Source organism: Apium graveolens, unplaced genomic scaffold (assembly GCF_009905375.1).
Source record: "Apium graveolens cultivar Ventura unplaced genomic scaffold, ASM990537v1 ctg791_1, whole genome shotgun sequence".
Taxonomy (NCBI): domain Eukaryota; kingdom Viridiplantae; phylum Streptophyta; class Magnoliopsida; order Apiales; family Apiaceae; genus Apium; species Apium graveolens.
In genome coordinates, this window is record NW_027420739.1 from 71037 (window position 1) to 96922 (window position 25886).

Below are 25886 nucleotides of genomic sequence, written 5' to 3' on the forward strand. Positions count from 1 at the left end.
TATCTAATTGGTCCCTAACTTTTTTTTAAAGACAAATGCATCCGAAGATTTTTTTTTTAATAATCCAGTGATATGGCTATGTTTGGTTGTGCTGTTGAAAACTGTTGTGCTGTAAAAAAAAATGCTGGTGGAAAAAATACTGTCAGGAAAAATAGATGACTGTTTTGTAATTATTTATAATTTATACATATTTTGATATATAATATATAAAAATAATATTTTTGAGAATGTTTGATGGTGAAACTGATAGTTACTTCCTATACAAACTGAAAATAGCTTTTTTCAAAAGCATGAGGGACATCTTTTTACTAACAGCACCTTTTAGACCAAAATCGATTTTCCAAACAGCATCTTTTAAAATTTACCAAACACCTTTCTGTCATTTTTTCGGCAAAAAAACAAAAAACTGTTGTAGCTGTCTGCAACAGTAATACCAAACGGGGTCATAATCGGTTTAAGTGTACCTCAATTAATCCAATGAATGACTAGCACAATATTCAAGAGACACAATACTCCCTCCGTTTTCTAACATATGACGTTTAATTTTCTGACACACATATTTGTTTAGAAGGTTTGACCGTATAATTAAAATAATTTTTTTCAAAAAAAATTCTTAAAAATAATAATTCTAATTATGTAGTCAACTCTCCTAAATATGTGTTTCAAAAAATTAAACGTCATATATTAAAAAATACTGGTAGTATATAATTGTACTAAATTTTAATACAATTATAATCAATTTAGGAGTTTGAGATGGCAATTCCTTAAAATGGGGAGTTTAATGACTAGCACAGTATCAACTGACCTAAATTTGAGTATAATTATAATCAAATTTAGGAGTTTGAGGTTAAAGTTGGGAATTCAACCAAAGCGGACGATAAACCTTGTTGCATCTTTTGCATAACACTTTATGCAATTCAACGGTGTAGCTTTCAATAACGTTAGTTGAGATTGAGAATAGTAATCCCCAGCATGCTGCAGGTAAAAAACAAAAATTACTTTCGTATTTAGTGGATCAAATTTGTAACATACTGAATCCAAGAGTGATGAACTGGTTTCAAACTGCAAACAGATTTGAAATGCACTCACACATGCTTAAGAACATTACAACAGTTTGCAAAATAACTGTAGATAAATTCCTACGAGTAGGTCTTGTTTGCCTTAGCCCAGAGCCACCCCTGCCTACACATTGTTTAGCCAGGCTCACTCTTGAAATCAACTAGCTTCTTTCAACAGCAAAGACAGGCTGCTTTGCTGTAGGAAGACTTGATGCATCACTTAACATGTAAACAACATCTGACATTGTTGGTCTGTGTTTTACATTTTCCTGAACACATAAAAGCCCCAGTTGAATGCAACGCGCCACCTCACTCATGGTCGAGAATGAATTGTCCCTTATACTCGTGATGCTCCCAGGTCTGATTCAGTATTCCAGAAATATACATTGAAATTAGTAAAACAGGGTAATCGTCGTACTGTAATCTGATTACATAAAAGATCATTTGAACAAAAAATGACTTCAGCTTACATAAGTTATTAAGTTTGAGGTGGAACTATCATCGAAAAGTTCAGTGTTCTTTCTTCCAATAATCATCTCAAGAAGTAGTACTCCAAAACTAAAAACATCATATTTCTCAGAGAAAAGGCCGTAGGAAGGCCCCAACAGGATCATATATTTAACACTGGCAAGGTGTTAGAGGAAGGCCCCAACAGGATCATATATTTAACACTGGCAAGGTGTTAGAGGAAGGCCCCAATAGGATCATATATTTAACACTCCCCCTCACTCGAAAGCAAGCCCATTTATGGGTCGAAGAGTGGAACACCGGCACCCATCTTTGGGGTATCAATTGCCTTTAGTGTCCACATTAAATTGTGAGATTGTTGGGGGTGGCTGGGAATCGAACCTTAGTTCTCCCGCCAGCCTAAGCTCTGATACCATGTTGAGTAACCAGCTCATCTAAAACCTTAAGGTGTTAGAGGAAGGCCCAATAGGATCATATATTTAACACTATGTCCCAACGATATTACTAGTATTGGCCTGGCTTTGGTTCCGTCCAAATATCCTTGCTGTGCCAAAATCTGATATTTTTGGATTCATCTCGTCATCTAGGAGAATATTACTCGCTTTCAAATCTCTATGGATCACTTTCAGTCTGACGTCTTGATGTAAATACATGATCCATCGTGCAATACCCACAGCTATATGGTGGCGCTTTGGCCAGTCCAGCAATGACTTCCTGGTTTCATCTTGAACCAGTAAAAAGGAGTTTAGGGATCAATATATAAACACAATATACATAAAGGAAATGTTTCTAGTAAGAAGTTTTATACCAAATATAAAATAATCCAAGCTTTTGTTCGACATAAATTCATGTAAAAGCATTTTTTCCTCATCTTCTACACAACATCCAACAAGACGGACAAGATTCTTGTGCTGAAGTTTTGCAATCAGCACAGCTTCATTTTTAAAATCGGAAATTCCTTGACCTGAGTTTTTTGATAGCCTTTTGACTGCTATTGCCAGACCATTTGATAGTTGACCCTGCATATCACATTGTAAGCGTGATGTACTTGAGAATACGTAATAACAAGCTTCTCTTGCCAGATATCAAGTTTAAAATGTGCCTATATTATGATCCTATCATGTTTGGATATTATAAGAAAACCTGCACATGGTGAGGGATTCGTTATGTCAGTAGACCTAAAATATGTACATTAGACCATAAATGGGCATACTGAACACGACTGGGAATTTTACATTGCATTCCTCTTGTTTTATTATTTTCTTGGCTTCCCAAAGTCAGTTCCACGGATTTAAATCATCCCTAAATTCACTATAACTCATTCAAAGTTGCTACATTCCTTCGTTAGACAGGTTCCATTTATACAATTTTTAAACGGTGGCGCCTTATGGTATATATGTTTTATGATTCAAGTATCGGTGTCAATTAATTGCAGGTTAAAGTGATCATTAAGCCAAATCATTACCTTGTAAACTGGGCCAAAACCACCTTGTCCAAGCTTGTTTGCAGAAGAAAAATTAGCAGTTGCTGTCAAGATTGTGTCCAGACTGAAGAATGTCAACTCTATGTTGCTGTCATTCTTCAAATTTTGGCTGCCAGACAAGTTTATATTAGATTACTAAATCTGGAAATATCATTTCTCAATAAGTTTTCTTCTGCCCTCAGCCATTTTTATTTCTTTCTGCGAACATTAGATATATTTGATAACTCATACTACATAATCTTTTTAGAAATCCTGAAGGTCTCTTCTGCTATTACAATAAAGTTAAAATTTTAGTTTACCTTTCCTTCCTTTATTTTTCCACCAGTAAAGCGAAAAACAAGAGGATAGAAATGCTACAGGAACAACCACTGCAATAATGATTATAAGCATTCTCTTTTTGTCACTTTTCTTCCTCTTCAGCATCAGATTAGCTGCTGTTACAAGAAATTGCATAATATTAATTTTAATGATAATTACAACGAGCTAAAGATTGAGCTAATTAGATGTACAAACATAGTTCTGCTGCATCTAATCTTAAGTAGAAGTCCTGTCCATCTACAGAATGATACTGTTTGACATCATTAAGCTCCCCGAACCATGCATAGCAACCACGGCCACCCACATTGTCATCTGCGCTGGCATAGGCAGTTCAGTTGCAGCTCTTTAAACACACTTCTTCACACTCTTGTAAGCTGAGATTACCAAAAAATCTAGAAATTTTGCATCAGGAAGTTTAATGCCAGGTAACTTCAGAAACCCCTCTCCAGCACCTTTCCCACAAGTGTGCAATCCTTTCCTCTTTGGAATGCATTTTAACTTCGCATCATCATCAGGAGACTCTGGCTCATAGCCAGGCAAGCATGAACACTCTGAGGAACTATTGAAGGTGTTGCAGATGGTTGATGGGCCACAGTGCATGTACTGATCACACTGGTCTTGTTGATTTACCCAAAATGTAGCCCAAGTTCGATCCCTCTTCATTGCTACTGGAACCACCAGAGCGACCGGTGTGCCACATCTGTTCTCGTGCTATCCCTGTGGTATCCAGCTGAAGTATTCTGAAAATTTCTGGCCCGGGGGAATCAAATGTTATGTAAACCTGCCAATGTCATTATTAAAATCAAAATCACATCACATGTAGCTGACCAAAATACCTAACAATATAAGTTACATAAGAAGACAAGGGGTCTTACAGAAATGGACTGATACATGAGTTTGAAGGTGCAAAACTGATGGACAGATATTTATGACTCCATTCAGTTCGGGGTGAGTTAGAAATTTTCATTTCACAGAGTTCATGAATATTCTAATTTTTCTTTCCCAGAGCACTCCGATTGTTAGTTCTAAAACTGGAGGGATGGAGCTAAAAAGAATTAATGCTCAAGTTACAAGACATTGTTTGTATACTTAGAATGGTATGACACCATTATAATGAAGAAAAATTGCTTATTAACAATAATTTGTTAGTCTATGAGGCTCTCTCGATTGACACTAATTACATTTAAACAATGAAGAAACCGAAAAAAAGAAGCTCAATTTTGAATCTGAAATACCTCATCATTGTTGATGACATAAGTATTTCTGAAGAGTGACGTTTCATTGGTGTAATCCATTTCATAGGTCTTGAGCCTGGAAGCAACAGTCGGGATACCACTCAAACTCTGCCCATTCCATGGGCCTGCTCTCCATATAGGTGATGACTTCTTGTAAACAAAAAACTGCGGTGGACTATCTATTTCCACCACGACCGAGTACTCTCCAGTAGCCGGATCTTCCAAAGATTTCCAAGAAGTTAAAACCCGCTTTAATACATTCCTTCTATCCACCCCAATTTTCATCCCAGCCAAACCCGTATCAGTAGGGTGGTCAAAGCTCTGCCATACATCGATTTTTTTGCTACTTATGACATTTGTAGCTGTTAACACAAAGTTCCCTGAAGAGAAAAGCTTGGCAGTTGAGTTGACAGTCGTAATAGCTGGTGATATGTTAGTAGACAAAAGAACTTCACTTTCATTTGCACCCTAGTGAACCACAATATTTCCATTAGTATCAATCTTGAAAATGCCATCTTTTTCCTTTAAAGGCCTGTCTCTATTCGCCACCCATACCACATTTGTGTTCTGGAATTTTGTCGAACCATATACCAACATAGCGATTAATAGAGTTACACGAACTAAAGAAACCAAGCCTGAAGTTCCCATCTGAAGACAAAAGGCTCTCATTTTTTGCATCAGAGAGAGAGCTGGTTAAAGTAATTGTATTAGCAGACATGCTGATATGAAACAGACAACAAATGCTGACCAAAATAATGCAGAAAGTATTCTTGAAACCCATGATGATCAACATCATAGTTGGGAATGTAGAATGCTGTACAAACTCTATATGGATAAGAATTGGTTTAAACTATAAAGCATTAAAATAGATGTATTATGATGTGTAGTATTTGTTATGATAATGTGCCCAAAGCTGAAACCCCTATTTATTTATCGAGATCATTCATTTTTTCGGTATTTATTAAGCAACATTCAACTGTAATAACAATAATAATATGTTGGTCTGGGATTGTGCAGTCTAAAGTAGGGCTGCAGATGGGTTGAACAAACCGATCAACCCGACCCAACCCAACCCTTTTTCAAACCGATCAACCCGACCCAACCCAACCCTTTTTCAATTTGAAATTATGTGTAAACTTTAGAGTGAAGTTCAAATGCACTTAATCTTTAACAACTATTTTAGCTTTCACATAATAATACTGAAATTAGTTGACAGAGTTCAAGACACATTTACATGGACTGGACATTTGAAATATTATTCGTATGCAATGAAGAAGAGCAGAGTTTGTCTCGACAAAAATTAGTTAAATTTGAACTGGGGCTGACTTTTATCCTAAACCCCTCTCAGGAGTGCATGATCTCATCAATCTGCAGAAGCTCTATTCTGTGAACTTGATAACATAGATAAAAATCGACAATGACAGAACCAAGAGGGTTAACCTAGACTCCCATCCTGGGCAGCCTTTAAAAAATCAAGAAAACAAAACAAGCAAAATGGTACCTCCACTGGCCTTAAAATTAGCTGGTTTTCAATCAATAATTACTACCCCTTCTTCAAACATCTGGAGACTCTGGGTATCAAGTGGAGCATTCAAGTAATCCAAGTTGACTTGAGGAGTTGACAATGTCAAAGTAAACGTTCCCCTGGATTGACAATAATTAGGCCGCAAGTAGCAGAGTGCAGTACTGTGTTGATGAAGCTTAACCGATTAAACCAACTAGTAGCTGCATGTATTTATGAAAGGTTATTGCAAAAATTTAATGCCTCTTGCTGTTCCTTATCTGCCCTGAAGAGTGGTTGAATAAATTTTTAAACAATCATTCTGTGACGCTGCTGCTCCTCTATGATTATACTCCTTGCAGGTCTCATAATAGTTAACATGAACACCAAACTAAACTAGTGTTCATCATCTCTAAATAATCAACAGGAACATCTAAATCAGTAATAAAATATCTTAAATACAGTATGATCAAATCCATAGTAGCTTGCCAAAATATCCATGCAGCTAATCTCTTTTCTGGTAGTTCAATGAAGGTAATGTTTTGCAGTATAGCTGTATAGGTCAGGAATTTTCTGGCTACCTTGTAAATTGTAGTGACGATCCATCATCCATGGCACTTTCTATCGTTATGGCAACACTTACAGCAACGATTATGGTACTCGATCAGAGAACGTCCGTGTCAATTTTTTTCAGTTTTAAGTGACTATACCTCTGTCACTAGGAGTCTTGTGAACAGCATTTTGTGTTCAATAGAAGGCACTATAAAGTAACATTAATCCAAAGTTTCAGACAAGACTTGGTTTGATTCTGGGAATTTGAAGTAAAAATGAATATGCAGTTGGAAAATGGAGTTGAAGAGATGCAAGAAGTATGGATCTTAGTTCTTGCTGTACTCACATATGATCAAATGTGTAAACTTTTATTTATCTGCAGTATACTTTTAGCACCATACCACAAATACAATGATTTACATACACACCATGCTAACTAACGTTGTCATTTGAAATTTCTATGGAATAATTTACTTGCTGCTGGCACCATCCACTTATTTGTTGCTCTAGGCATCAATGATTTGACTACTATGCTCAGATGCATCATTCTTCTTAGCTTTCCCTTTTTCAAGAAGGTAGATTCTCTCGGCTTCTGGTACTGACAAAATGATCGTATGCAGCTTCAAATTCAGTTCTTCAATTTTTTCCATCAGTCTATCATTCGTAAACATGCCAAGAATGACATTTTCTATTGTTTCCCAGCTTTCGATCAATGGTAAAGCTATAATTACAGCTGAACCGATGGTACCCCAAGCTATGGCAATGACGGCCCAGAATGCGAAATACCCCTTGCTGAATTCTCCTGCATAAGTTTCATTTATTTTAATCAGGAACATTTCATAGCTTTATGCAACATTTTCCTTCTTTTCTCTTAAACTACTCGAAAAATTAATATAAAAATATTGACGGACTATTTTGTGTAGAACATGAAATATTACCTGCAGGTAGTGAAAGCAAAGGCCACAGTACAACGATCACAATGGTAAAACCAATACCCCATTTCACTATCCATGTCTTAGCTTTTATCAGTTTCTCCTCCATGAATTCATCCGATGGCAATTCAGTATTGTCCTTTTCGACCATTGTTATTTTCTTAGTGGTATCCCAATCATAGTTTTGAGGCCACATGAAACTACAGATAGCATGAACAGCACCACTAGTAAGTATAGACACAAGGTTTCCAGCAAGCATTGGTGCATTTCTACCTGTAGTATCAAGATTTATTCTTCCGTACTCTATGCTTGCAACCGACAACCAGACAATAACACCAAGGACACATCCTATTATCGCCCCTAGAATGGCGCCTATTGCGTTTGCTTTTCGCCACAAAAGCATAAAAACTATGGGTATAACGGCCGAGCCAATAAAGACTCCCATTGCAAGATACATCCATGAGAGAGACACTCCTGCCTTGTTTAACATTACTGCAAGAATCCCCATGAGACATCCAAAGCCTAGAACAACCCCTCTAGATACTTTGAGGATCTGTTTTCCAGTAGCAGTAGGATTTATATAAGTCCGGTATATGTCATATGTGCATAAAGATGAGACTGCTATTAGCTCCGAAGATCCAGCAGATGTTACAGCCCTGTCATTGTAAGCGAATGTTATAACACAGCTAAATAGACTTGCTGCAAGTAAAAATAGTGTATGCAAAGAGTCCTGATTAAACTTACATAAAAAGCATGGTAAGAAGAAGAACTGCTCCTCCTTTTCCCATCAAGGCAATAGCTGTGGCAGGAGGAACAAGGCCACGGTCTGCCTCACTTGCGGTTAAAGGTAGATCAAGAGCTAGTGCCCCTAGACCAAGCGCTGTTGCCAAAGAGAATGGGACAGCAAACCAGACTAATCCACCCAACAAGTAACCCTTATGGGTTGAGGAAGGCCTCGCTGCAATCGCGCTTACCCAGTAACCCTAGAATCAAGCACAAAAAAAATTTTAGAATGAGTAAAATATTGTGAAGCCAACACCCAGTCAAATGGGCGTTCTGTTTGTATATAATTATTGATCTGTTTTTTATTTGTTGTCCATGGTGAAACTTACATTGTCAACGAAAACTGTTCCGAAATTGCCTACTATGTTGATAATCCCAAAAACAAGCCCCCCAGAGCTCATCATTGTCAGGTAAGATCCTTTGTAATTCCCGCTAACTGGGCCACATGATTGCCCAAATCTATCATGGGACACCGGTTCTTGACAAATCCTTGATTTGCTTGAGACCTCCATAATACGTCTGTATACAGCTCCTGGGCTGCCAAGCTCACTACTGGTTGTGTAAACTAGGTACACAAAGATCACTAGAACCACATGCACTGAAATCAAATAAAAAGCAAAGCTCTTGAGTTGTGTATTGAGACCCTTCCATAGTATTCTATCCAATGGAGAACTTGGTACTTAGTGAAAAATCAAAGTAAATTGTACCTATCACAGAATGTATGTAGCTTGCCAAAAAGGTGGCTTTTAATCCTCCAGCTAGGGTGTAGACAATAACACCCAGCGGTATAAGGAAACTTGCAGCATATATATTAACACCTGTAAGAGCATTCACGACAGCAGATCCCCCGAGAAGCAGCATAGCCGTCACAATGATATTTGTCAAGAAGCAAAAAGCCAGAAATACAAGATGAGCAGCAGTCCCCCATCTGAAAACAAGTATTAATGTTTAAATCAGTTCTATATTAATAAGTTTCGGATATGTTCAACTTGTTATAGACCTCTAACATACCGAGCCTTTACAATTTCACACACGGTATGAGCATGAGGTGCCTTTCTCTTAATTTCTATGGCCATTACACCAAACAAGAGTACCTGTTAATAAACAAACATTAAGACATGTAACAGCATTCATCTGGTTTCCACTATGGTATGATGAGAAGATAATCTTAATATGAACTAATCTTATAAAGTATTAGGATAAAAATATATATAGTTTTCTATAGGGTACTACATCAATTTCTAATTGACAAGAACAAGGGACACTATGAAACATGCCTGAATGGTAGCGCCGCTAGCATACCAGAACGGACCACTAACTCCATACTGCCATGCAACATTAGAACTTTGTAGAATCGTCGCAGCCCAAGTCCACTTTACGAAGTAAATGCAAAAATGTCAGTCGACTTTATTATATCGTAAAATTTTCTCCCAGGTACTAGAACTAGATAGTATTGTCACCTGAGAGACGATAACACTAGCAATGAGTCCTGTTTTCACATTTCTGCCTGCTGTATTAAACCATTCTGAAGTGTGACGTGACCCAACATATCGCTTCTCTAACCATACCTAATTACGAAACAGAAAGCAAGTTCAAGAGTATTGTTACAAATGACAATACAGAATTATTATGGACATAGTAACTGTTGGGTGATCCTTTCTATGTACAAAAGAAATAATAAGATTTTCAGAACAATGGTCAAATATAAGTCAACTTCTCTAATGTCGTTTGTAGCATCAGATCCTAACAAGTAGTTCAATACTATATAAACACTCTGATGAATGAGAGACGTTAACATCAAACATCGATGTGTAGAGAACAATAAGCTTAAAATACATATAGAAAAGAGACCAATGAAGAAAACACGAGTTTTTAAAGTCAGTGGTGAAAGATTTTTGTTTTTAAGTCCGGAGGAGAACATATCAGTTCTTTGTTCTTTTGGCTGATCAAACAATGCAAACTTTGTTAACAATAAATAAGAAATATAGCATGATTTAAACCTACACCAATAAAAACAAACAGACTTCCACTAACCATCAAAGCTACTTAGAGTTTTGTCAAATTTTACAATATTCAGAACCAACAATAATATCAGGAGGGGCATGCGCCTCCTGCGTTCCTAACAAACACAAGATGAAAATGAAGTCATATAAAATAAGAAAACAAGAATGAGAACATATACCAGAAAGGAGGTGAATACGGCAAAGAAAGCACCAAATCCAAGAATCACAGAATAACCAACACCCTGATTCAACACAGCTTTGCCTTCAAAAAAACTGTCCTGTCTCACACAACTTCCTCCTCCTTTATCAAAGCTGTAGTACTCGCTGGAAAAATCGAAAGGAGGGCAGTTTGCAGCCATCAGATACCTTATGTACTGAGAAGGGCTGGTGCAATGATCATGAAACAGAAGTTTCAGATTGGATTATAAGTCTTTGGTGTTGCTTAACACAGCTAAGAGAATACTCACACTTGCTTTCTTTGTTATTGGCGGTATGTTCTATATATACTACAAGTCAAACTATGTAACTAGTGGCAGAGCTTTTGTAGGAGAATCTTTAGCATGTATATTCAATATTATTGTTAACCAGAGATTCCGTCGTGTTGTGAAATTCAAATGCTTACCCCACCAACTGGGGTCTATGAGTTGCAAATGATGATCAGTTATAGCAAGTGGTAAAAAGTCAATCTTTAACGGACCAACCAAAAGAGTAGGACAGTGCATCCAAATCTAAAACCAAGAGGCATAGTCAATTTGAAAATCTAGTGGCATTTAATTTATTTCACAATATTCATCGGTATATAATGATTTTTAAAATAAGATGACGGACTTTAAAAGATTTGAGAGTGTGTTTAGCATTTTGAGAAGAACATGAGATTTTGAAATTTTAATCAAGAATTCCGCTTGCATTAACTCAATTAGATTCTGCATAAAATTAAATTAACAATTTATATTAAACTATAATAACCGAAATGAGTTATAATTTGATTTAACCTCTATTCTAATTACCTTCATGACCGTCAAATCTTTAAAATATAATAATCGAAATGAGATATAATTTGATTCAACTTTCATTCTGGTTAGATCTTTTAAATCAGATTATCAAATTATTGTCCAGTAAAAACAAAAGTCAAACTACAGCATCTCATTTGTCATAAACTTAAAATGTGTAAAAAATATCATACACTGACCCCATAATTGGATTAAAAAGCAAATTTGTCAAGTTAAAAATCTGTAGAAGAAAAAAGGTACGATAACCTCCGTTTAAAACCGTCCTATTTTAGTTATCTATTGCTTCTATTTATGGTGTTTCTGTAATAAAAAGATTTTTGTTTATTCTTTAAAAAAGAGGATTTCTCTTTATAAAGATCAAATTTTCCAGTGTGTCATGAACACATGCTAAGCGCGAAATTTCATAATTTTAACTCATTTTGATTGGTTCATGTATATTAATAATATTGGACCCCATGCATACAAAAAACCCCACCGAGCAAAAGAAGCTAAACTCATGAGATTACGCGCTCACGGGCACATGATACAAAAACCAACCGAAGATCGAATTTTATAGTGTGTGCCCATGAGTTCCAGTTGTGTGATACCCAGAAAACAAACCTAAAGGCTAAAGACTAAAGGGTAGATGACATGGATATTATACATTAACAATAAATTTTATTAGGAAAAATTTTGCTCTTACTGGTAATAGTTCAGAGAAAGGGGTCCATATTTCCTGGTTCTATTGGTATTTTGATTATAGAGTTTAACTATATACAAAGATACTTGCATCCCCTTGAATTCGAACCCTCATTCTTAAACAAGATAAGATGAGTAAGGACTATGGAGACCGAATCAGAAACACTTAGTAAATAATAATTATAAATGGCTGCCTAAAATAGCATTAAGCTCGATCCTTACCTCCTTACCTCCAGTTCTTTCTAATCCAACCTTAATATTGTATGCCACACCATTCTTAAAATTGCTTTTAAAAGCTATCACTTGCACAATTTCAACTTTTTGAAGAAAGAAGATACGACAGATTTAGGATACGGCTTTGTGGCAAGACATGAAGGTATGTTCTCAGGTTGTTCAATCCACAATTTGTGGGCAATGCCCGCAGCTACTAATTTATCTGATAAATTCCTAATTTGAGGCTCCCCCTTTACCTCAAGTGTAACCTGCAGAATCAACAAAGACTAGCATCATTTATATCGTCAACATATGATGCACTTAAATCTTAATAATACAAAACATTCATGGTCCTGTTACACTATCATCTTCAACCCTGCAACTTATACAATTACCTCTTCATAGAAGTACTAAGATTGCATTACCATATGATATCAATAACCATTGCATAAGAAAACAAAACTGTGAATATTACATAGCATGCACACCTTGTCTTTGATAACAACTTATTTATGATCTCAGGTTCTCCAATTTCCTAGCAATGAAACTCTTTCCACACAAGCATTTCGATGCTACCAAAACCCATCCATTGCCTTCACCTATTCGGCCCATCTTCCTCATCACCTCCTGAAACTACCACTACCATCATTTCTTTCTCCTTTCACTGCCTGGATCTCTAACCCCTGCCACTAATTCTCTACTCTTCTGTTTCTCAGATTATTATTTTAAACTTAACTAGAAGACCTAACGTGATTCTTAATGTCATATGCTCATAGCTAAATATAAAATCCAAAATAGCACAGATTTTTATATGGGGGGGGGGGGGCGGATGGCACGTCTGAGATGGCTGGCAATTTTAACACCAACATAACACAGTTAAAACATGCCATGAATTTTTTTATCGAAACAAAGGTAAAGAATGGTGTTAAATTCAAATTAAAAAAAATGTTTATGAACGAAAAAAGTGAAATTCATATCAAGCATTTGTCTGCACTACATTTGACAAATGCCTTTACACACTTACACTTGATATGCATAAGTTTTACTTTCCGGAAGTCTGGAATTCAAAAATTAAACTTCATCTAGGATTATGCCGTAAACTTATTCAAAATGTTAAGAAAGGGTGTGCTAAAGTAGACCAACACACTGCGAAAGTGTTATTTTGGGCATTTTACCTTCAAGTAATGCTAAAAGAACCAACACATTACACACAAAACTAAAAAAGTAATGAAGAAGCCATAAAACAGAATTCAAGGAGACAGTCATAGAGACCAAACTCAAGGATGATCACATTTTTAAACTTTTAGCTACTGCACACCTACATATTTTTCTAAAATAAAAACAATAATGCCCAAACTCAATATCGAATTCTACTGAAATACAACATTACTGAACTACCTGTCGAACAATTAATCAGTTTACACACAATAATGCACTCAATTTATTTCTCCATCTTTTCATCGTAAAGCATCATCAAAACCAAACCTAATTACCTATGATGACTATGTTTGAAAGAATGTTATAAATAACAAATTTTTGGTGCAAATGACTGAAAATACCCATTTTGGAAGTGGATGGCTGAAAATACCGTTTGGGATACGCATTTGCCATTTGGGTATCCTGTTTTGTATTAGATACGCATTTGTCAAATAGGTATCCAATTTTTTTTTAAGATGCGCATTTGGCAATTGCGTCTCTCAATGGTAATACCCAAACTAGAAATACGTATTTTTAGTAATTTTCATACAAACCCCATTCTCAAATGCGTACTACACTTACTCAATTACGAAATGTGTAACCAAAACGGTATTTTCAGCCATATGTTTTGAAAATGGGTATTTTGAGCAATTTCACCCCAAAAATGGGTATTTTTAACCATCACCCCCTACGTTTTCCATCCAGAAGTACAACAAGTACATGATAATAATGTACGCAGACATTACCACTACTACTACGATACGAACAATTGTGACCTAACCTTTTAAGTAAACACACCTGCGCAACTAATTTCGAATAATGTACTAACACCGCAACTAATTTCGAATAATGTACTAATAAAATAATCAATTCAACTATAATACTTCAATAACATCAAAATTATAATTCAATTATTATTTTTTACCTTGTGCATCGAATCGATATTATCGGGGCTACAATACTCAAGAGTATGATCATCATCCTTGTGGGCCCACACAGCAGCAACAGCCGCATGGCATCCCTGTGTAACCACACTACCAAGCGGCCACGTGTCAATTAAATCTCGCCGGAGAACTATGTACTGAATCAATACATCTTTTACGGCGGAGACTTCTCCAGCGGCGTCGGAAGAAGCCATGAAAGTGCGGCGGCGATGGTAGGGTGAGAGTGAAAGGCGTGTGTTTGCGGCGGATGAGAGAAAATATAGTGGTGATATTACGGTAGAAGCCATTTGTATTTTTTATCAGATAAATGTGAAAGTTATCTCATTTCTTTATTTCTTTTAGTAAATTTTTTTTAAGAAATAGTATAATGCGGGGTTATTATCAAAATATCACATTTTTTATTTTTATATATTTTTCAAAAATTTGGCCCAGAATATTAATCGAAAATGTTATTTCATCATCACTATTATGATGATGCGCAGTTTCGGCTGCCATATAATCTGATCAGTTATGTGTCTAATGCGTATCGATTTTGATATGAATTTGAAGATACGCATGACGGTAATGTGTATCATTTTATTTGTAAAAAAATAGCAAATACCCTACACTATTTGGCATATCTGAGTAGGCTGAGCCAAACATTTTAAAAATTGATATTTGATAAGTATCTCACATATTAAGATAAATTTTTTAAAATAAAATATATGTTTATATATCTTATAAACCTTCAGAATTGGTTACATGATAAAAGAAATTCTGATTACATGATAAAAAAAATACAGGAGCATAAAGTCTGACATAATATCAAAATTACATGAGCTTTGGGCGAGGTTGTAATCATTTTTTTTACCGAATTTTATCGTTATTATTTTATTCTTTTTCTGGTCAAATGGAAATTATATTTATAACTTCTCCGGCCTTAGGAAAAGAATAAGTTGCCAAATCGTTTATAAATTATACATTGAAATATTCAAACAAAATTTATAAATTTTAAGATATATTCTTTTGTTCTAGTTGGTCAAAACTCTTGAATTTTGCGCTTACTAAAAAAAATTGCAAGTTTTTCACTATTTTTTTGTATAAAAAGTTTATGAAAGATGAACTATAATTTTAAACATATACCATAAAGATGAGTTGATAATACAAAGACGATGGAAAATGATACTAGACTAAGGTACAAACAAAACTAGTTATTTACAAACTTCTATTTCACATTTCATAATTTTTTTAAAAAAATACTACACATTTGAGAAACAAATTTTATGCAACATTATTTGAGCGTGTATAGCTAGTAAGCTAGGCTCATTATATATCCCAAGACTGTGGAGTTGATACATCTTAATTTTCATGTGTTCCTCTTTCAGTACATACAATATACAAATAAAGCAACCAACTAACCATCTACTTGAAAATATGACATTTAATGGCAGTTGCAATCTATAGGAACACTAGATTGAGATGGTACTCTTATTTCTGCACACAAGATTACTATTGGGGACTTATGGTATAACAGGTAGGAATAGTTTACAACACCAAGCAGCATATGCCACTGAGAGAGGCCGGTATTATGCATTATGCTGTCACAGCTTCGAACGTCCAACCATCGCAACTGGCCTGCAATAAACAAACAGCTCTCAATGATTCAACTATATATATTGATTCCTAGAGCTAGAACAAATCAAAATACACAAGCAGCTGTTAACATTATATCTCTAAAGAACAAAAACTTGCGCTGCTCATCTATACGTGGTACAAGAAGAATCACAAGTTCACAACTAATTATCATACCAAGAACGCTCTATACTATTTAAAGATGTAGTGCATAGTAGAAATTTAATATTAATAATAAATTCAGATGCCAAGGTATAATGTTAGAGAGTACAAACATAAAATACTCATGCTTTGGATGGAGAAAGTGTGTACTAGTAAATTTCTACATTAAAGAGGTATGCTTTTCCATACATCACGTTCTGACATGAAGCTGGTAGATTTCACATTCCATTTAAATTAACAACTCACGTTAACTACATGTCACTTGTGATAAAGCACAGAAGTTTCGGAAACATCCTGTTAGTGAACCAACAATATGTTATATCATCGAACAATACCTTTTTTTCAGGGGAAAGTTTAAAAATTGATGAATTTTTATCATTGTTTATATGTTATGCAACCTTTTGCACTGACGATTTTTTTTCTTTCTTTTTATGGTCTTGAAACAGGTAATTTGCCTACCCGTAGCATGAGAATCCATATACAGAGCAATATCATGAACAGACCTAATTAGCATAAAAATTATAAATGGCTTACATGAGTTCCAGAACAAGAGAAGAAGCTCCTCCTCCACCATTGCAAATTCCAGCAACGCCAATCTTTGCATTGTTTTGTCTCAGTACCTGCACATGATACACTTTCCCTCAGACACAGATACTGAAAACTTGTTCCTAGACAGAAGACCAAAGACAAAATGACCAATATCATTATATGTAAGGAAACAATTGACAACATTTGGACCCACAGGTCATCTTGTGGCATCTCTAGAGGCCACAGCGAGAAGGAAGATAATATTATATGCAACAGTAATAATACTGAAAAATGAATAATATCAAAGATTCTTTTCGTGAGCAAGCATATATATTATAAGCGTCGCAGATTGCCTAATTGCTTACAAATAATTCTAATGATACATATCAATGCAGAAAATGATCAATTAATATTATATTAATGTCATGCCTTTATGGGTTAAAACTTATGGATGATTATATCATGCTCAACAATGTTCACGGTGTGACGCTATATAGAAGGATAGAATCTGTACCCCAAGTAATGTGATTAGAATTCTAGCTCCACTGCAACCAAGTGGATGTCCCAAAGATACAGCACCTCCGTGCACATTCAATTGTTTCTACATTCAGAAGAATAAAGAACACGGTTTAAGAGAAAAAATTAAATTAGATAACACTTAGATTAGACAAGCTAAAATTCTGAAGTTATAATAGAACTGCAAAGGTCAAAGAGGACTCACATCATTGATCCCAAGGAGCTTTTTATTAGCAAGAGCCACAACCTATACAAACAAGGTGAGTAGAGTGCTTGTGCACATAACAAAAGTTCTTAAATTGTCAAAAAGTAAGAATCCTTACAGAAAAGGCTTCATTTATCTCATAATAATCAACTTCAGAGGCCTGCAAACCAGCATTTGTAATAGCTTTCGGAATAGCTAGGGATGGAGCAGTTGTAAATAACTCAGGGGCCTGTATAGTTACGGAAAAAAGTCAGAGCACCAACTTACAAGTCACAGGAATCCAATGAATGAGTACAAGTATTCTCAATACCTGGGCAGCATCAGCGAAGCCTCTGATCTTCGCAATCACTTGTAAGCCCAGTTTACGTGCTATCTCACCACTAGTCAGCACTAATGCAGCTGCACCATCACTGTTTACGATAAAAACCATCAGCAGTGGATTGAGAAACAAGATGATGTCTTTTTTAAGAATGTGTATAAGTGGTAATAAGGCATGACTCATACTTTATACTCTGAAACTTCAAACAAACAATATCAAACATTCCGCAGACTTTTTATATATAGGGGGATAGGGTAGAGAAAGGCCGCTAAGTCATTTGGTTCTATAGTAAAATTTAATTTTTAATCTAACAGGGTACGAAGTGGTATGCCACATAAGCCAGTAAAAGACATGTCAGGTAGTTGCCATTGAAACACCGGTGACAGTGTATAAAAAACAAATAACGAGAAAGAGAACCTTATACTAGAAGCATTGCCAGCGGTGACAGAACCCCCATTTGCCTTGAAACTTGGCCGGAGCTTTTTTAGTTTAGATGCATCAAACTAACCAGTAAAAGGAAAGAACATAAAAGAAAAAAAAATAAGTTTGGAATGTAAAGAAAACAAAATTAAACCCTGCACGCACACCAAGTTAATAATTACGAACATTCACAATAAGCATCTCCATTAGCAAAACAGTGGCAACATAAAAGGGAAATACAGCGAATGAAGAACTACCAAAGATAACATAAAATGCAAAATATGTATAATGACAAGAGCATGGATAAGAGCAATAAATAAGCACACAATTTGATGGGACAACTCCACAACATACATACATGGATCTTATGTGGCAACTTTGTATATTGTAAAAATATAAGAGCAGTAAAAGAAAAATGATATAGAAACCATATGAGTGACAAGCCACTGAAATGGTGATAACTGTACCCAAACATTTTACAAACAATTAAAATTTGACCGGTTTATATAGGCAATCCATCATATTCTATTTAGTGTGTGACACAACTTCAATGACAGACACTTTTAGTTGCTAGCAGATACATTTTTAAATATTGAGCTACCATATTCTAATTCGACCGCTCCAAATTCGATCATCTCAGAAGTATGTTCCATAAATTTTTTTATTAATGTTGTAAGTACCTTTCCCAGGCCTTCATCTTTATCAACAACAGTAGAACCTTTTCCTCTCAACCCAGAAACTTCGACCTACATTGATGATAACAATACCCAAGATAAGCAATATGATAAAAACAAACAAGTATCACCACTAGAAAATTACAAAGAATGGGATCCTGACCGGAACTATCTCCCACGAAAAGGCACCACTTCTTTGAGCAGCCACTCCTCGATTAAAGCTTTGAATTGCATAAGAATCCTACAAAAGGAAAAAAAAGAGATGTGATAACAATTTATATAAAGTGAATTGAAGCTGTGGTTCGACAATCTTGGCAAAGGATAACTACCATCTTTTAAACAAGTAATATTAAGACAAGAACCAACAAGAAAACTGTAAAAGTTCTCTTAATGCATTGATATTTGATTGTTCCTTGGGAGTTGGTTTGCACACGCGAATACAAGGAACAAATTTTTATGGGCATCAGATTCTCGAAAAAACACAATAAAGAGGATTGATATTAACTCTATCTGTGTACATGTACATTTATATTAGAAGGAGAAAAGAATGAGACTCTTCTTCTCTTGGTAACAAGAGGTCAAGGGTTCAAGCCTCAGTGGAGGCATGCATGTGTGAGTACTTAAATTCTGTTATTGACCTTTACCAAGAAAAAAAAAACAGACCAATGCTCAGGATTGTTATGTATTCTGGAGCTTCAGTTTACAGGAGAGAAATCAACTCCTAATATAGAGAAAAGTTGAGGGACAACCAGGTAACCCTCTGAAATGTACAATCACTAGTAGCTAAGACCTTATAATCGTTTAAGGGTTACTCCTCAAGTAGGTGTATAGATGGTGCAAATGCCTTTCAATCTGTTAACTATGAACTATCTAATATCCAATATAATAGAAAACAAACACTTTTCCTTCCTTTTAAATTTCATGAGTTTGACTAATGTAATAATTTTTGAATATGAAACCAAAATTTCAGATATCCAATAATTATATTATTACATGCTGGAAAACTTTTACTAATGGAAGAAACAAAAACATACCTGCTCTTCTCTTGTAACTGTATGCTGTTCAGCACATAACTCGGCGCAGACCCCCATCCCAAAATCATTGTAAACATCCCATAGGCCATCCTTAAGCATCCCATCAATAATATTTTCATGTCCTAATCGAGAACCCTTTCTGTTCAAGCAATAGATCTAAGTAAATATTACTTGAAATAATTATCTGTTAGCAGAAGCAGACACACAGACAGAATTATAAGGAGTCACCTACTTTTCTAAAATATTCCCTGGAGTAGAAAAGAATATAACATATTTTTACTTGCAATGTTATTTTAAGTACAATGGGCAGAATTCTGCTCTGTAGTAAATAGCTTATTTAAGTACATGGTGTGGGTAGGAACAACAAAAGCTTCTGGAAGCTACACTTGCTAGGACATATTTGCATGATGCAATCAATGACCAAAATATAAAAATTCAACAAATCAGGATTCGAGAAATTTGAAACACACGGGGCATTCCTACATGCAAGTAGTATATAGTACTGTTTGTTAAACCAACATGACCTTCCAGACATGAGCACTTCCACCCTAATAGTCGGAATGACATCGCCACTGGTGCATTAAACTCCTTGTACTTTATTTAATATTAAAACCTATATTTAATAGAATATTGCCAGAAGATGTAAGTAGTGCATTAAGATTCACGAGCAAAGCATCTTACGTGGAAATGATGCTGTCTACTTCATAATTTACATATACAAAATAATGCCATCGCCATGGAACAATAGAAACCTAGTTTCTAATCAAAATCCAGTTATCGAATCTGAGTCTTGAAAAATTTCAGTGGAAAAAAAATGTGCAATGACCTATCAACGAGAAGCCTAACCTCGATCCTGCTAGATATTTAGGAGCATTAGACATGCTTTCCATGCCTCCAGCCACAACGACATCATTGGCACCCAATTGGATAGACTGTGCTGCAAGCATTGTTGCTGTATTCGAAACAGCAAAATATTTTCAGTATCATTGAAGGATAATGTAAACAAAGATTTTACAGATAGACACCCACCTTTCATCCCCGACGAACATACTTTGTTAATTGTGGTGCAAATCACTTTATTAGGTATACCTGCACCTAATGCCGCCTGTCTTGCAGGTGCTTGACCTAGATTTGCACTCAAAACATTCCCAAAAAAGACCTCTTCTACAAGCGACGGATCAACTTTAGCCCTTTTGAGTGCACCTACAGTTCCAAGGTCATCTTAAAAACATTCCGAACAACTCCAAACAAAATCATAATAAATGAAGCAATTATCTTACTTTCAATAGCTATAGAGCCAAGCTTGGTGGCTGATAGAGAGGAAAGAGAACCAAGGAAATCTCCCATCGGAGTTCGTGCAACACCGACAATGCATACATCTGTACCAATCAAGTTATTTTTACAATAATTAGGCAAGAACGCAAAGTTGTTCAATATGATCTTTGTTTTAGGGAATTTCCAAGAGCCTCTTTATGTTAGCTCTTAACTTCAAATCTGAGAAAGAAAACATTTTCTTTTTGCTCCAAAAGACTCTTAGTGGCTCCTAAAAACACTAAAAAAATTACATTTCTCTCCTCAATTTTAAGAGTCGATAATCTAATCAAATCCAGTCTAAAACAAAAAGAAAAATGCCTACCCTATATAAAGTATATTACTACAAAGCCTGATACAAAGCTTTAGCAAACCAGTTGTCATACAACTGAATAAACCATATATGCATTGTCTTTAAATTATTGATTTCCTCCAAAATCGCAAGGTATTGGGACTAAGGAAAGGGGGATTAACTGGATCATATATCTATCCAACTCTCCTCACTCCTAAGCCTACTCCTGACATTGAAGAGTAAATATACCAAAAACCCATTATTTGACTCCATTTTAAACTTTCTGTGTCCCGGTTGATCTTTTTAATAACGAACATCTGTAAAACGGTTTCTGACAGAAACCTCCAGCATAATCTTCTTGGCTACGATACCATATCCGATTACCAACAACCTCAAGTTGTAAGGAAAGTAGAGAAACAAAATTATGAACATGAATAAGTACTGTAAAAAAATCATACATCACTGTAATGTACAACCTGATAATCATTACTTCTCATAGTTCTCACAATTTTATGGTTATTATTCGAACCACAGCCTCCTATAGAACCTCTATAAATGAATATCCGATAAACGAATAACCTATTCAAATGATTTATTTTTGTGGTCCAACATAACAGAGATAATGTATTTTTAACCTCAATAAATGAATAATCTCGTTAAACCAATATAATTTTCCGGTGCGAGGTTTAAACAATAAATGAAAAGGAAAGAAAGGAGTACTATAAAGAAGTATGAGAACCTCGAGGTTTAATTGAATCAGGAAAGCGCACTTCACGAGCCATTGAATTATGTTAATCACAACAATTCTGCAAACAATTAAACTTAATAATCATAATCACATACTTAAACATGTTGAAAATTGAAGATTAACGAGGATCAAATAAATTAAAAAGGCAATGAGAGAGTTAGTTAAATTACCTTCGGAATTAACAGAGAGTTTTCAGCTTCTTTGAATATAGAGTATATATAGGGATTGGAGCATACGGGGTAGCTTATTCTCAGTGCCGACGCAATTATTGAATTGCGTGCCATTTTCGTTGTTTTGTTAATTTTGCCACCTACTTTTCATTTCTATCTTGCTCGGTTCTAAAAATTACTCATTTCCATTAATTATTTTAATATATTTTTTCAATTCAATTTATAATTTAATCACTGTACTAGTTTCTTAAATTGATATATTCAATATAATAAATTAATTATTTTTATATTTTATTAAATCCATCTGATTAATTCTCCGATTAATCAATCCAATTATCTGATTAATTATTGAAAAAATTATTCTATTAAATAATATTAATTTCCGCTTTTTAGAAAAATGTTATCTTGTACATATGCCTGTATGTTTTTATTTGAAGGAAAAAAACTATTCTCTGTCTGTTAATTTTACATTTCACCCGATTGAAATTTGTATTTTAAGAATATAGAAAAATCGATATTAGCAAAATTTCGGCGGCCGCTCAAAAAAATTTCAAAACTTTTCTATTGTATTGGATTCACTTTACGTAAAAATGCTGTCTCCTTTTTCTAAATGGTACAACACTAAATAAAAATAGCAAAAATGGGCAACTTTATTCAAGTTAGCAAAAATGACATAAATGAACACCATTTTAAACGGCACTCGCCAAAATACAATTTTTTTAATGGTAACCCTATTTCAAATATATATATATACGTATATAGCTATATTATATGGATAACCGTGGAAAATCATTGTTTTTATCATAAAATCTCATCATAAATTGTAAATTTTTATTTTAAAAAATATAAAATTCGATGCTAATCTAGAATATAAATATAATAAAAAATTTAACAATTAAAATTTTATAAAATTACTTGATTTTAAATTTGATTCTACAGTGGAATAATTTTTTTTAATAAGTGTGATTCTGCTATAGAACCAATTTAAACCTTTTCAATGATTTTTTAAATAAAAAATTGTGTAACTTTGATTTTTAACTTGATAATTAAAATTCTTAATTATGTATGATGAAAAATAAAATAAATTATATATTTTATATTTTTTAAATAATGATTCTCCACGATTCTCTACTCGATGGAATGCTACCCTATATATATATATATATATATATATATATATATATATAGTTTTTTCTTTAAGAGCTTAGTTTTGAGGTATTTGATACATAATTTTATTTGAGATATTGTATTTGCAACGACTAAAAAAATGTATTTTGAAGTGAAAAATAAAAAAAATATTAGGAATTAAACATATTATTGTCGTACTTTATACTAACATATCAGGAAAATTCAAATTCTGGTTTGTACAATTAAACAACTAAAGACGTCCAAATTGGTTAATTCGGTTGTTACAACACAGATACTGAATTTCATTTGTGATAACAGGGGAAAAGTAGTGTAGCTTAAATAATTCATTTGAGATCGATTAAATAGTGCTCGGATAATTTGTTGTAATATATTAAAGTTGAGCAGTAATTAAAAATTTAGCATAATAACTGTGCGAGATGAGTCATTTTCTAGAGTTTTTTATGCATCATGCAATTATAATGTTTGTAGAGCAACTCCAACAATATCTTTATACAGGCTCTTGAGTCAAATTTTAAAGAAATTGAGATAAAATTTATCTTCAACAAGTTCCATGTCCCACTCTATAACATTAGGAGTTTTCAATGTTTGCTCACTTTTAGAAGTGAATATCCCCTAAACTATTATTATACTATACTAACTTAAAACTTGTGCGATGCACGAACTCCACAAATTTTTTAATATTACATAATTTTAAAAAAATAATTGAATTCAATTTTTAATTTTGTTCATTTAAAACTTTAAATAATATGATTTCATGGTAATGATATAAGTAAATGTATATGTTAATAACTTTTTAGAATATTTAAACTTATTTAAAGTGATAACATTGGTAAGGGGGAAATATTATTATAATGAAATTATTATTTTATTGAGGGTAAAAATATAACGTCTCCATTATGTTGGTACCTTAAAAAAACTATTATTTTAGCATGTTGATTACTTAATCGATTAACTATAACTATATAAAAAATATTTAAAAAGGGCAATATTATTGATTGAACGATATAGTTTTATTGATAATTTTAAGTGTATTTAAAAAAAATATGTTTTAAATAAAATTTGATATTTTATTTCACATGGATAGGATACGAATTATACTTAGTCTAGTATTAATTTGATTTATCTCGGATTAGTGATTTACATTATTTTATTTTAACCCGATGCTCAGTACACCGACCAAATCAAAGTAATTATTTTTAGTTTAATATTATTTTTTTAAAAATTCCAGATCAATAACATAATTTTGTTTTAGACTAAATAATTAGTATATGTTTTTTTGTTGGTCGAATTGTATTTTTATTTTAATTTTTTTTAAGTCTGAATCAATTGTATAATGTATTTATTTATCTAAGTTCATTGGTATAATTTTTTAGGAGAATTGATAGTATTTTTATTTCATCTTAACCCGAGTCACATTATATATCAACCAAATCTTAAAAATTATATTTAGTTTGTTTAAATTTAATTTAGTCTGAAGTAACAAATTAGAATGATATAGAACTCAATATAAATTGGTAGAAGAAGTTGAATTTAATATAATTATAGTGATATAGAGTTCGATATAAAATAGAATTGAAATTGGTAAATTAATAGAGGAAGTTGACTTCAATATCAATTACAATTAGAATTGATCGACCCAATAATTAGAATTGGAACAATTAAATAAGGGCAATTAAGTAATTTCAGCAAGTACCGACCGACCGACTACCAAACTTTTAATGTTTCGTCTATTATAATATAGTATAGATTTTTCTTACCCGTTATTTTATATTTAATGGATGAATATAAACAGGATAGTAAGTGTACGTTTAAAACGAAACGATTAAACTTAATCTGTAGAATGTCGTTCGTATGTTTACAAATAAAAAGCTACAAATTAACAAATATGTTGAATACAGAGTTGACCAAAATCTTGAATTTTATTTAAATAAACTGTTAGATATATTTGATAATGTCATGTCTAATATGATTTATGTTTAGTTTTCAGATCTTACTTAAACAGGACAAATCAGTACTTATCTGAAATCAGCACTTATACTGAAGTCAGAACTTAAGTCGTCAGTACTTAAGGTTCAAGAGATATTTATCAGAAGATAATATCAGGACTTAAAGGAAACGTTCAGATAAGGAAGACAGCTGATTTACAGGAAGAGAAGATCGAGACAAACATAAGAAGAGATATGCATAAAGAAGAAATTCTATGAAGAATAGAATACTTAGAAGAAAAGATATCTGATTGATATATTTTAGGAAGCAAAATTATATTTCATATCAATTAGCGATTATCTTGTAACTGTGTAGTATATAAACACAGACATAGGGTTTACACTATAAGCGTTATCATTATTGAGAAGATTATTTATTGTAACCCT

General features: G+C 33.8%; 4 protein-coding genes across 4 annotated transcripts; all 4 read right to left on the reverse strand.

Annotated features, from left to right (window-relative positions):
* Positions 1-1219: 1219 nt before the first annotated feature.
* Positions 1220-3462, reverse strand: LOC141704483 (G-type lectin S-receptor-like serine/threonine-protein kinase RKS1). Its single transcript, XM_074507731.1, has 6 exons — positions 3332-3462; positions 2992-3118; positions 2335-2545; positions 2013-2250; positions 1529-1682; positions 1220-1327 (listed from the first exon to the last, which is right to left on the reverse strand). The coding sequence occupies exons 1-6, from the start codon at positions 3460-3462 to the stop codon at positions 1220-1222; spliced, it is 969 nt and encodes a 322-aa protein (XP_074363832.1).
* A 3502-nt stretch (positions 3463-6964) lies between these two features.
* On the reverse strand, positions 6965-10692 carry LOC141704481 (urea-proton symporter DUR3). Its single transcript, XM_074507729.1, has 9 exons — positions 10513-10692; positions 9791-9898; positions 9608-9703; positions 9342-9424; positions 9038-9258; positions 8660-8928; positions 8292-8530; positions 7554-8203; positions 6965-7417 (listed from the first exon to the last, which is right to left on the reverse strand). The coding sequence occupies exons 1-9, from the start codon at positions 10690-10692 to the stop codon at positions 7122-7124; spliced, it is 2142 nt and encodes a 713-aa protein (XP_074363830.1). The 3' UTR covers positions 6965-7121.
* A 1288-nt stretch (positions 10693-11980) lies between these two features.
* LOC141704482 (uncharacterized) lies at positions 11981-14690 on the reverse strand. Its single transcript, XM_074507730.1, has 2 exons — positions 14357-14690; positions 11981-12503 (listed from the first exon to the last, which is right to left on the reverse strand). The coding sequence occupies exons 1-2, from the start codon at positions 14660-14662 to the stop codon at positions 12321-12323; spliced, it is 489 nt and encodes a 162-aa protein (XP_074363831.1). The 5' UTR covers positions 14663-14690; the 3' UTR covers positions 11981-12320.
* Positions 14691-15550: 860 nt separating this feature from the next.
* LOC141704484 (acetyl-CoA acetyltransferase 2-like) lies at positions 15551-22519 on the reverse strand. The gene is made up of 15 exons (XM_074507732.1): positions 22366-22519; positions 22187-22253; positions 21125-21223; positions 20874-21047; positions 20691-20796; positions 19845-19983; positions 18974-19051; positions 18817-18882; positions 18134-18219; positions 17708-17807; positions 17516-17626; positions 17398-17439; positions 17191-17277; positions 16683-16768; positions 15551-15989 (listed from the first exon to the last, which is right to left on the reverse strand). Exons 2-15 carry the CDS (start codon positions 22227-22229, stop codon positions 15956-15958), a joined length of 1251 nt encoding a protein of 416 aa, XP_074363833.1. The 5' UTR covers positions 22230-22253; positions 22366-22519; the 3' UTR covers positions 15551-15955.
* Between the last annotated feature and the right edge of the window lie 3367 nt (positions 22520-25886).